Source organism: Penicilliopsis zonata (genome assembly GCF_001890105.1).
Source record: "Penicilliopsis zonata CBS 506.65 unplaced genomic scaffold ASPZOscaffold_63, whole genome shotgun sequence".
Classification (NCBI taxonomy): Eukaryota; Fungi; Ascomycota; class Eurotiomycetes; order Eurotiales; family Aspergillaceae; genus Penicilliopsis; species Penicilliopsis zonata.
Window position 1 is genome coordinate 3128 of NW_019208963.1, and position 12968 is coordinate 16095.

The 12968-nt window shown below is 30.5% G+C and overlaps 1 protein-coding gene across 1 annotated transcript; it reads left to right on the plus strand.

Moving 5' to 3' along the window:
• Positions 1-9597: 9597 nt before the first annotated feature.
• ASPZODRAFT_78044 (hypothetical protein) lies at positions 9598-9810 on the plus strand (the record flags this gene model as incomplete). The annotated part of the gene is made up of 1 exon (XM_022730210.1): positions 9598-9810. A coding segment is annotated over one exon (213 nt), but the record flags the coding sequence as incomplete, so codon positions are not given.
• Between the last annotated feature and the right edge of the window lie 3158 nt (positions 9811-12968).

A 12968-nucleotide genomic window follows, 5' to 3' on the forward strand; every position in this document is an offset into this window, starting at 1 on the left:
ATAAGGAAAAGACCTAGGAAGAAATAAATATAAGTTATAATTAGTACTCTTATTATAGAAGAGATAGTTTATATATACCCTAGTATAGTAAATCTTATACTTATTTTTATTAATCTCCTTAATAAGAGGCATAATATAAGTAGTCTAGAGACTATTACTATAAGTATACTTTAAATAAGGGTCAGCTGCTATAGGCCCCTACTTAAAAATAATAGTAGTAGAGAGCTTTAATATATAGCTTAAAATTAATATCTAGTTATCCTAGAAGAAGTCCTAATATATATAAATAGTAAAGAATAAATAAATAAGCTTATAATTATTAAAGGAGATTATATATACCTTTAAGAGAAGTTTAATTTTTATTATTATTAGCTATATTTTACCCTTTAGATTAATAAACTTATAATAAGTAATAAATACTAGATTACTATAATTAGTAACCTACTTTAAATAATAAGAGCCTAATAGAGGCTAAGGGGGAGACTCCTTAGTAAGTAATAAAAGAGTCTTAGAAGACACTAGATACTTAGCCTTTAATAATTAATAAGAATAATTAGACCTATAATAGAAATACTAGATAAGAGACTTAAAGTCCTTAAATTTACTATTAGAAGTTATTAGTATAAAATAGTTATAAAAAGTAATAATAGTAAGAGGGGGAGTAAAGGAGGAATTACTAATAAATAAGTAAAAAGATATATCTTTTATTATAAATAAAGAGGTTATAAGGTTACCTAATAATAGTAATTATAAGTATATCTTATACTCTTGCCTAGGACTAGGCGACCCCTTATTAATTAGTAGACAATTAATAAAGTAATTAAAAAATAAATCTTTATTTACTAATTATAGGCCCTTATTAGATAGGATTTATAAGTTACCTATTAATAACTAATTTATCTTAATAAGGCCCTAGAGGGAGGATCAGGACTTTATAAATAAAGTTCTAATTAAGTAAGGGAGGATATAATATTATAAGTAAGTAATATTATAAACTCTTATATAGCTATAAGTAGGATCACCTTAGTAGAATACTAATGTGATATTCGAAAGCTAACGGTCTCTCCGAAATCTCTGTTCTATTGCTACCATAGGTTAGAGGGAAGGTATCTATATACCTCCCCTTAGCTTATTAAAAGCTGAGCAACCTAGTGGCGATAGAACTCTATAGAATTAATTAATCCCTAGTATAGAGTGAAAACTCTATATAACTGCTCTACTAGGGTTAGGAGATTTTATATTATTAATGAGCAGGCACCTTAGTATTTTATTAAGGTGATCCCACTTATGGCTGCGCGGGAGTTTATAATATTACTCACTTATAATATTATATCCTCCCTTACCTAACTAGAACTTTATCCGCAAAGTCCTAATCCTCCCTTTAAGACCTTATTAAGATAAATCAGCTATTAATAGGTAATTTGCTAATCCTATCTAATAAGGGCCTAGAATTAGCAAATAAAGACTTATTCTTTAATTACTTTATTAATTGCCCGCTAACTAATGAGGGGTTGCCTAGTCCTAGGCGAGGGCGTGAGGTATATCTATAATCACTATTACTAGGTGATCTAATAACCTCTTTATTTATAATAAAGGGTATATCTCCTTATTTACCTAGTGGCAATTCTTTCTTTACTCCTTCTTTTATTATTATTACTTTTTATAACTATCCCCTGCTAATAGCTTCTGACAGCGAATTTAGGGACTTTAAGTCCCTTATCTAGCACTCTTATTATAGGTCTAATTATTCTTATTATTTATTAAAGGCTAAGTATCTAGTGCCTTTTAGGATTTCTTTACTACTTACTAAGAAGTCTCCCCCTCAGCCTCTATTAGGCTCTTATTATTTAAAGCGGGTTGCAGATTATAGTGGTCCGGCGCCTATTACTTACTATAAGTTTATTAATCTAGAGGGTAAGATATGGCTAATAGTAATAAAAACTAAACTTCCCTTAGAGGCGCATGTAATCTCCTTTAATAATTATAAGCTTATTTATTTATTCCTTATTATTTGTGCGCACTAGGACTTCTTCTAGGGTAACTAGATATTAGTCTTAAGCCACACGTTAAAGCTCTCTGCCGTCATTATTTTTAAGTAGGGACCTATAGCGGCTAACCCTTATTTAAAATATGCCTATAGTAATAGTCCCTAGACTACCTATATTATGCCTCTTATTAAGGAGCTTAATAGAGATAAGTATTAAGTTTACTATACTAGGGCATATATAAACTATCTCTTCTATAATAAGGGTGCTAATTATAACTTATATTTATTTCTCCTGGGTCTTTTTGTCGCCGGTCGCTAATATGTTATAGGTGTCAACTATAATAGTAATAAAGAGTAGAGGAAGAAGAATAAGTATAAGAAGTAGTAGAAGAGAAAGGAGATTAAGAAGAAGAGGACTCTATTATTTACTACTTCTATTACTTCTATTACTTCTACTACTTCTACTACTAATCTAGTATTAGCTACTATACTTTCTACTATCCTTTTGGCCTTATTAAACCTATTATCTACTACTAATACTAGCGCTGCTTTAGCTAGCTTATAATTAAGTACTCTTATTATCCTGGCTGCGGAGGGGGCTTAGTTAACTCCTTATTAAACTATCCTAGGTTCTGCTCCCCTAAAGGTGTTGCTCTAGTATTTAACTATTTCTTATAAGGAGATGGCGCGTTATTTTAGGGAGTTTCCAGTTCTTCACTTTAACTTCGCGGGTTAGAAAGTTAGGGAGACTATAGATATTTATTAGGAGGGTCTAATTAATAATTCTCTTTAACTTATTAATTATAATAATACCCCCCCTATTATTCTATTTTCCTTATTAAATGCCAATATTGATAATTTGCCGAAGATTCATTGGGCTATTATAAATATATATTAGTGGATGATCGCCCTTAAGGCTTATAAGGATGTATTAGTTACTACCGCCGCTGTAGAGAAAGAGGAGAAGAAGGATCTATAAGGGGAGTATCTTCTATATATAAAGAAGTATTATTATAAGGAGTGATTGGTATCTGCATCTTAGGGTGTTATTATTAGCTCTTTATAGCTAGTCTCTTTTCTTTAGTAAACTCTATAATAAATTCCTTCTTAGTATCTTTTAGTACTCTTTAAGGGGTGATCTCTTCATCCTTTATTCGCATAATTAGGTATAGGCCTTTTCTATTATTCTCACCTTCTTACCTTATCTTATAATTAATTAGATGACTACTATAAATAGTTTATTAAAGTTAATGCTATTCTAGGCATTAGTATCTTATAGTCTAGAGTCAGTCTTTTAGTCATCCCTATTACTATAGTTATCTTTAGATATATTATTGTTAGATATTGTTTTCTTAGATGCCTCCTATTTAGAGGTGCTCTTTAAGAAGATTAATATTATCCTCTATTAGTCCCTTTATTATTAGGTTGCCATCTTTATTAAGGGGTTTTATTTCTTTTATTATACCTTCTATTAAGCCTTTTTAATTATATACTTTATAATGGTATTATTATTAATATCTTTACTAACCTCTCTCTCTCTTATTCTTAAGTATTCCCCTAAATATTTTATTATTTATTGTCTCTCTGCCGCCACCTACTCTTTCTTTATAATTATTAATAACTCTTTATAGGAGGGCGGTAGTAGTTTCTATTCCTCTAGGATTTTTCTTATTTTAATTAGGTACTAAAGTATAATACCCTGCCGGCGCAGTGCTTATTATATTGCCACTAATATTTATAGCTAGCTTAGTTTATCTACCTTGGCGATGATTAATTATTAACCATTAATTAGGTTTCACAGCACTTATCTACTAGGTTCTTTAAGGGTATATATACCTAGGGGGTGCGTTTTTAGCACCCTATATAGACTAAACCACTTACTCTCTAGCTTCTTTAGTGATTTATTCTTAACTAACACCTAGTCGCCTTTTTTAAAGCCTATTTTCATCACTAGGCTATTATGCACTATCTTTATCTTTATCACGTAGTTTAATAGCAGCTTATTTATTAGTGATTAAATATAATTAATCTACTAAAGCTGTTCCTCTGCCTCCATAAGGTTGCCATTTGCTAGTCCCTTATTATTGTCGCCCAGGATGTGGGGGTTGACGCTATATAGGAGGTAGAAGGGGCTTTTTCCTATTACTATATAGGTCTATATGCGTGCGGCGAAGAGGGCCTATAGAAGGTATTTATCCTAGATCTTTATTAATTTCCTTATAATATACTTTATAAGCATTTAACCCAGGAGGCTGTTAAGGTTCTTAACCTTATTATTTATCTATAAGTAATATAGTGTTATTATCTAGTATCTTATTTATAGGATCTTTAGATAGTATTAGACTACCACCATAAGCAAGTTAGGTCTATTATCTAATAAGAGCTTATAAGGGGCGCCATAATTTATAAAGACTTTATTATATAGGAATTTAGTAATCACCTCTACTATACCTTTTAAGACTGCGCAGGCCACTGGCTAACCTATTATATACTTAATTATTATAATAATTTATTAATTACTATTAGGAGTTAGTGGCAGGGGCCTAATTAGATTAATAGCCCACCTCTTAAATAGCAGGGCTATTATTAGTAGGTTAAGATATCTATATTAGAGGTCCTCCTATAAGCCTTATAATACCTAATATATAGGGTAGTCTTAGATATATTATTTAATCTTAGCTTATATTATTAGTCACCATCCTTAGGGCCAAATAACGCCTATAAGTCTTAGGTGTCTAAGGTGTCTAAATTTATTATGCATTTACTTAATAAAGTCTATATAAAAAGAAACTAAGAGATATAGCACTTCACAGTCATCATAAATATACTTTAGCTTATTATTATTCTCTCTCACTAGGCGGAAGTCAGGAGCCATCTTTTTAATTATATATTAGAGACCCTAGTGCGTGGGTGCTTTATTTATTATTAAGTATCTTACTATACCTTTTAGCCACTCCTCCTCTAAGTGGCCTTAAAGTGCTAATAGGGAGGCTATAAATATTTATTGCCACTCTTATTAGACTATGTCTTCTATCTTATCCCTAGGCCTATCTTTAATAAAGTTAAGTTAGTAACTAATGGCGTTAGGGATAATTACTTTAGTCCCTTTCTAGTAGTAAATCTTTAGATTATATCTACTAAACTCATCAATCTATTATGCAAGTCTCTTAAAGTATGTCTTTATTATTAATAAATACTATAAGCTCTTATAATCTATAATAATAGTCATAATAGTGCTATTTTTAATATAGTAGTCCTAAGTTTATAGCGCCTCCTTTATTACTAGCAGCTCTTTCTTTTATATTAAGTAGTTTTACTTTATAGGAGATAACTTTTATCTATTAAATATAATAAGATAATTAGTACCATCTTCTGCCATCTATAGAAGAACTATACTAATAGCCTACTTAAAGGTATCTATTTTAATGCGGAACTCCTTCTTATAATCTAATAGATAAAGTATTAAGGTGGTTACTAGGGCTTCCTTTACTGCTTAAAAGGCAGCCTTATATGATGTAGTCTATATAATAGGTTAGAATTTCTTTATATATAATTTGGCGTTTAATTCCTTTAGCAGGTTATATAGGGGCGCAGTGATGTATATAAACCCTTATATAAATTATTAGTAGTAAGTAGCTAATCCTAGGAATTAGTGAACCTTATGGACGTTCTAGGGCCTTAGCTAGTTTAATACCGCTTTAACCTTCTTAGGCATAGGTGATATCTAGCCCCTTTTAATAATATGTTTATAGAACTCTAATTTCTCCACAGCAAATTCACATTTTGACGCTTTGGCGTATAGTTAATGTTCTTTTAGGGTAGTAAGGACCAGGTTAAGGTGTCAGTAGTGCTTATTAATATTCTTAGAGAAGATAAGGATATTATTAAGATATACTACTATAAAGTGGCTAATATACTTCCTTAAGATGTGATTCATTATCATCTAGAATATTACCAATGTATTGTAGAGACTAAATAGTATAGTTAAGAATTTAAATTTACTAAACACTATATTAAATGCTATTTTTTTAACTAAGTTGTCTCCCATCTATACCTGCTAGTATCTTAATAGAAGATTAATCTTTAATATTACCTGGCTCCCGCTTACTATATCCAGCAATTCCTAGATTTAGGGTAATAAGTAGCTATTCTTAACTATTAAATTATTTAGTGCTTAATAGTTAATATATATTCACCACTCTTCTATCACTTTTTAGATAAATACCACTAGAAAGCCCTAGGGACTAGTAAAGGGTTAAATAAGCCCCTTCTACTCTAGGTCCTCTAGTTATTAAATTAGCTCCTTAAGCTTTTCTTATAAGAGAGAGAAAGGGCTAATATTAATGGGCATGGCGTCGCCCATATTAATATTATATATAATATCTTATTTAGGCGGGAGGGCCGCTGTAAGTTCTTAGTAAAAGATATTATACTTCTAGAGGACTACCTCTATCCTAGGATTTATATATAGCTTATGCCCATCTAGGAGCTTAGTAGTTTATTAAAGAAAATAGAGAACACCTTTTAATTTCACCTTATATAGCACGCGTAGCGTACATTATACTAAGATTATATTAATATAGGGCGTGATCGCGACTTATTATTTAATATTTTTTAAGAGCATAGAGAACTGTTCGCCTCAGTGGTCCTAGAGAATTATCCTTAATTCTAACTATTTAATAATAGGGTTAGTAGCTTTTAGCCATATCTATCCTAAGATGATATTATATTTAAGGTTATTAATAACCTAGGTGGGGGTTATTCTCATCTATCTGCTGAGGCGTAGCGAGAGGTGTACTTAGTATATAGCTAGGATATAATCACTATTTAGCAGCATCATATCTAGCTGAGTGCCCTTATTAATCTATTAAGGTAAGGTATAGGTGAGTTTTTAAAGTACCCTACTACTTATAAAGTTGTTAGAGGCTCTACTATTAATTATATATTTAACCTTTAATTTCCCCTATTCTCTAGTATTAATCTCTCCTCTAAAGATTAGCAGCCCTCCGCCTAGCATATTTATTTATATTAGTATTATTTAAGTTATTAGTTTATACTTCCTTTTTTGTATTTTTTACTTTTTGTCTCCTTATAGGGGTGGTAATCCCTAGGGGTCCAGGACATTAGGGAGGTTAATGTTGGGGACTATAGAAGCCTTAAGTATTTATATCGCCAGCGCTTCTGGTTCTAGCGGTTAACTTTATTTCCCTCCCTTAGGGCCTTTATTAAGGGGGTTGTTATTAGGATTTTACTTAGTTAATAATCCTTTATATAATATTTAGGTTTCCTATATATAAAATAGAGTCCTCTTGCGCTGGCGATTGATCATTAAGGGTATAGTATATATCTATTTATAAAGGTAGGCCTCCTAGGTAGGGCATATAGTTACTCTAGGGTATTAATATCTATGGCATCTAGTGCTCTTATTAGCCTATAGACGTATTGCGCGGTGACAACCCCTTTCTTATAGAGGGCGAATTTTACAACAACCCTGGCTAAGGTAGTTAGTTTATTAGATTCGCGCGCCCATCACCCTTAGAGTTGTTTTTAGCTGCCCGTGATGAATCATTAAATAAGTATATTCTCTATTAGTGGGGGGTTGATCTAGTTTGCGACTTTCACCAGTTTATGGATATACGCCTAAATGGGTCGCTTTCCTTAGGTGAGACTCTTATACGCCTCCTAGCGGTGTTCCTTACTAAGGTGTTCAGTATAGTTATTAGTAATCCACTTTTTAAATTCTGCCATAGTTTTGATGGGGGCGCAGAGCTTATTATTAATAGAGCTCTATAAATACCTCTATTATTTATGTACCTTACTATTAAGTTTCTATTTCGCCACCAGGACCTTCTCTCTATTAGTAGTGAACTTCTTATATAAGACTTCTTTATTTTAAAAGTATTTATTTACTTGCTGCAGCCATTTTTGGGCGCCCTCATCTTAGTATTTACCTATATATTTAGGGATTTAGTTAAGTTCTAAGATCTTTTAGTAGGGGCGTCTACCTTAGTTATTAGGATTATTAGTTAACTCCTAATGGCTAGTTTCTTTAGCGGCTACTTAAATATTATTCTAGGGACCTAGCTACTTAGTGGTTACTTAGTAAAGGTTATTCTAGAGTTAAGCCACCTGCGCGCGGGCGGTCTTAAGTTCCTAGACTAGGTAGTTTACTTAGCCTCTTTTGCCTTAGAGCACTTACTCTAGGCATCTAAGAAGAGGGCAAATATTTATCTTATCTATCCTGGCAGTTATAATTACTAAGAGGATTTTAAATGCCTTAGGCGACAGGTGGTTCTATATATTACTAATAGAGTTTATTATTAACTTATAGTAGAAGATTAAGTCTTTTGTTCACTTAGTTTCTTTAGTAAAGATGCTTAATAATTCTTCTTTCTTTACTTAAGGGGTCTTTCATCCCTTTTATCCTGCTTTTAAATCCTATTAATCCTTAGATATTGTCCGCGGAGCGGCAGTCCGTCAGGGTCAGCATAGGGGCCAACCCCTAATATAATATACTATTAAATATAATATTTAAAAGCTAATAGTCTCTCCGAAATCTCTATTCTATTGCTACCATGAGTTAAAGGGAAGGTATCTATATACCTCCCCTTAGCTCATTAAAAGCTGAGCGACCCGATGGCGATAGAACTCTATAGAATTAATTAATCCCTAGTATAGAGCGAAAACTCTATATAACTGCTTCACCAGGGTTAAGAGATTTCGCGTCGTCGGTGAGCGGGCACCTTGGCGTTCCGCCGAGGTGATCCCGCTCATGGCCGCGCGGGAGTTCGCGATATCGCTCGCTCGCGATATCACACTAAGGTACTTACTTACTAATAATATAAGATCTCCTAACCTTAGTGGAGCAGTTATATAGAGTTTTTACTCTATATTAAGAATTAATTAATTCTATAGAGTTCTATTGTCACCGGGTCGCTCAGCTTTTAATAAGCTAAGGGGAGGTATATAGATACCTTCCCTCTGACCCATGGTAGCAATAGAACAGAGATTTTCAGAGAGACTGTTAGCTTTCGAATATCACAATATACTCTAAATAAAATGCTATCTTTAATTATTATAAATATATTAATAATATAAGCCCTATATATAAGACAGCGAGCGGCTCAACGGCGACCTTTAAGGGCTAGGGTAAGTATAATATATAGATCCTGGGCGTTAATAATAAGCTGTATAATATTATAGTTAAATATAAATTTAACCCTAATATATTATATAACATCTTTAAATCATTAGGTAATGAGAAGGTGATTAGATTATAAGTAGATGTAAGAAATGAGTATATATAATATAATATTGACGACTCTATTGTCGGCTATATTTATATATAGGGGATGTTATTATGGCTAGTTATATAGATAATAGTAATAGGATATAGCTTTAAAGCTATTAACATGTTTATTAAGCACTATTATCTAGGCTATTATAGTATTTAAAAGCTTCGCTCTATAGTCTATATACTTAGTGATATATTAAAGAATATAGAGTTTAATTATAATATGTGCTCTAGAGTAAAGGTAAAGTAGAAGGTATTATATAATATACCCCTATATTTGTAATGCGTCGGCGAGCTCATCTATATAGACCTATAACTTATAAAGCCAATAGGCCTGGGTGGCCTTAATTACTATTTAATGGTGATAGATGATAAGCATTGGATCCCTGATGTTTATCCCACTAAGATAAAGAATAAGGTGAGCACTAAGGTGATTAAGGTCTTTAAGATATTTAAGAATATTAAAGGCTCATATCCCATAAGAGTATATCTAGATGGCGGCCTAGAGTTTAAAGAATTTATTAAATAGGTAAAGGATTATATAATATTTAAAGTTACACCTCCTAGATCCCCTAAGCTAAATGGCGTGCTAGAGTAATAGGCTGGTTATCTTAATTAGATAGTATAAGTAATGATTATTAATATAAAATTACCTAAAGAACTATAGCTATACACCATAGAGTCTATGGCATATATCATTAAACGCCTAGTTTATAAAGGTTATAATAAATCCTTATTATAGATATATAAAGAGGAACTTAGCATAATAAACTCTACCACCTTAATAGCTTATATTTAATATTAAGGATGCCTGGCGTATAAGCATATCCTAAAGGAGGATTATATATAGGTGAAGAAAATGGGCCCATGAGCTGAATATAGTTGTCTTGTCAGCTATAATAGAGATAATAGGCATATTTATAAAATCTAGATTCTATTATCTAATAAGGTTAAAAGGTTAAGAGATGTTAGCTTTATAAAGTATAATAGCCCTAATTAACTTGACAACCTAATTGTCATGGCGACGGCGAGGTCGTTTATATGCCTTAGGCAGGTTGTGGTGAATAGGGCCGCTATTCCTGTTTTAGCTTAGTGCGGGAAAGGGGAGAGGGATATTAGACGCGCCTTATAACGCACCTCTCCCTCCTCTCCTCTTTCCCCTCCTTATTTAAATATTTTAGTATTAAAGCCACTAATTAATTATTTATTTACTTAGGGCCGTTATATAATATTTAAACTAACTAATCCTAATTCTTATATAATTAATAGCAGTTAAATAATACTCTAATCACCTAGTGATTCTATTATTATATTTAATTACTGGATTGTATTAATAATAAAAATATAGTGAGACTAAATAATAACCCCTAAGTGTCATCTAGATGTCATAAGACCCTTAATAGAACTAAGGATATAATAATAAAGGAATAGTTCTTTAGTCTTTATATAGACAATCTAGATATACTATAAGATATAATATTATATTTAGTAATTAAAAGTAACTAATAATTAGTAAATAAGAAGCTTTATGCTAAAGCTAAGGCCATATTAGCCTTAAAGAATAATAAATAGTTAAAAGAAACCTAGTTGTAACTAAAGAAAGTATAGGCTAGATTTATAATTATAGAGAATAAATATATAGAATTTATATTAGCTCTTATATATAGTGCTACTAATAATATTACCTTAGTTAATAGAACCCCTAAACTCTATAATTCCTATAGACTTAAACACTCTGCTAAACTACCTAACCCTCTAATACTAACTAATAATAAGGATCCTAGATTTAATAATTAGCTAATATTAATAAAGTAGAAGCTATATATTAATAAAGATTATTATAATACTAAAGAACTTTATATCACCTATATATTTAATTATATAGATAAAAAGGCCTATAAATATATAGCTTCTAGACTCTAGGACGACGCAAAGAACCCCTATAATATAACTAGTAATATCCTTAACTATCTAGAGACTATTTATAAGGATCTAAACTAGGTCACTAATACTAAAGTGTTATTTTATTATCTATTCTAGAAATAAGAGAAATTTTATAATTTTCTTTTTAACTTTATGCACCTGGCTATAGAGGTAAGAGTTAATAAGAATAATCTCTAAAATAAGCTCTATTATAAATTAAGTCACTATATATAAGAACTTACTATCCCTAAAATTAATAAAGATAGATCTTTTAAGAAGTTTACTAAATACTACTCTAAAATAATAAATTAATTAAAGGTTATAAATAATAATATAAATTATAGTAAAGATAAAAGAGGAGGAACTATACTTATTAGTTTAGATATAAATAATAAAATATTAACCCTTACTATTAAATATATTATCTTATAGAAGCTAAATGCTTATAACTCTTCTTATCTCACTATTAATCTAGCTATTAGGAAGTAGAGAGAGGACTATAATACTTATTTTATATATAGCTTAATAAAATATAAAGCTAGGGCTTACCCTAAATAGAAGACTACTAACTTAAAGCTAGCTAAGCTTAAGGAACTAGAGGCTAAAGAGGAATCTATAGAGCTAATAAAAGACTTAGTCTAAAAAAAGTCTCCTCCCTAGGTAAAGTAGAAGTAAATATAAGAGAATTAGACCTATTTAAACTAATTAGTAAATAACCCTTTACTATAACTAGTTAATTATTATATAATAGATATAGTATACTAATTACTATATTAGTAAATATAGGAGTAAGAGGAAGCATCTTTATTAATATATAAAGAATAAAGGATATAGCTTAATTCTTTAATATCCTCTTATACCCCTTATTAGAACTAGTAGGCATTAAAGGATTCAACAGCTGGCCTAGGACCCTAATCACTTATATTATTATCCTATACCTATAGGTAGATAGATAATAATTTTTAAATAAACTAATACTTATTATTAACTTAAGGCATTATAATATTATTATTAATAAGACCTAGATAGTAAAATAAGATGCCTAATTAGACTATTAAAATAACTAGCTTATATAGCCAAAATAGAGCCTAACACTAAATAAAGAACTTTAGGAAAAATAGTCTATAATATTATCTAAGATAATATTATAGTAAAAGAGTAAATTAATAATAAAAAAGGAATTCTAAGAGGATATGGTTTATTATAATAAGAAGCTAATAATAAAGATAAGAGTAGAATAATATTAATAAAGAAATTAGACTTATTACTAACTATCTTAAATAGAGGCTATCCACTATTATAGTAACCTGGCTAAAATAAAGTAGGAGTTAAAGAAAAGCATTATTAATAAAGGGGATTAAGTCCTAGAAAGAAAGGACTCTTTAAGATATAATAACCTAGTAATAATTAATATTACTATTATTAGGGCACCGGCGTTCTATTAGTATATAAAGAAGGAGGATTTAAAGATCTTTATTACTAGCCTAATAAAGATTAAGTAAATTATTAAGGAAAAATAATAGGATTAATAGAACTCCTAGACCTAAAGAGTAGTACTTACTAATATAAAATAATTAAATAAGAACCTATCCTAACTTATTCTAAAGGAGTATTATAATTTCTTAAATATCTTTTCTAAAAAGAAGTTAGATAACCTGCTACCCTATTAGAAAGGATATAATTATAAGATCTAATTAAAATCTAATATATCTATAGAGGAGGCTATTAGATATAGTCCCTTATATAAGTAATCCCTTAAGGAAT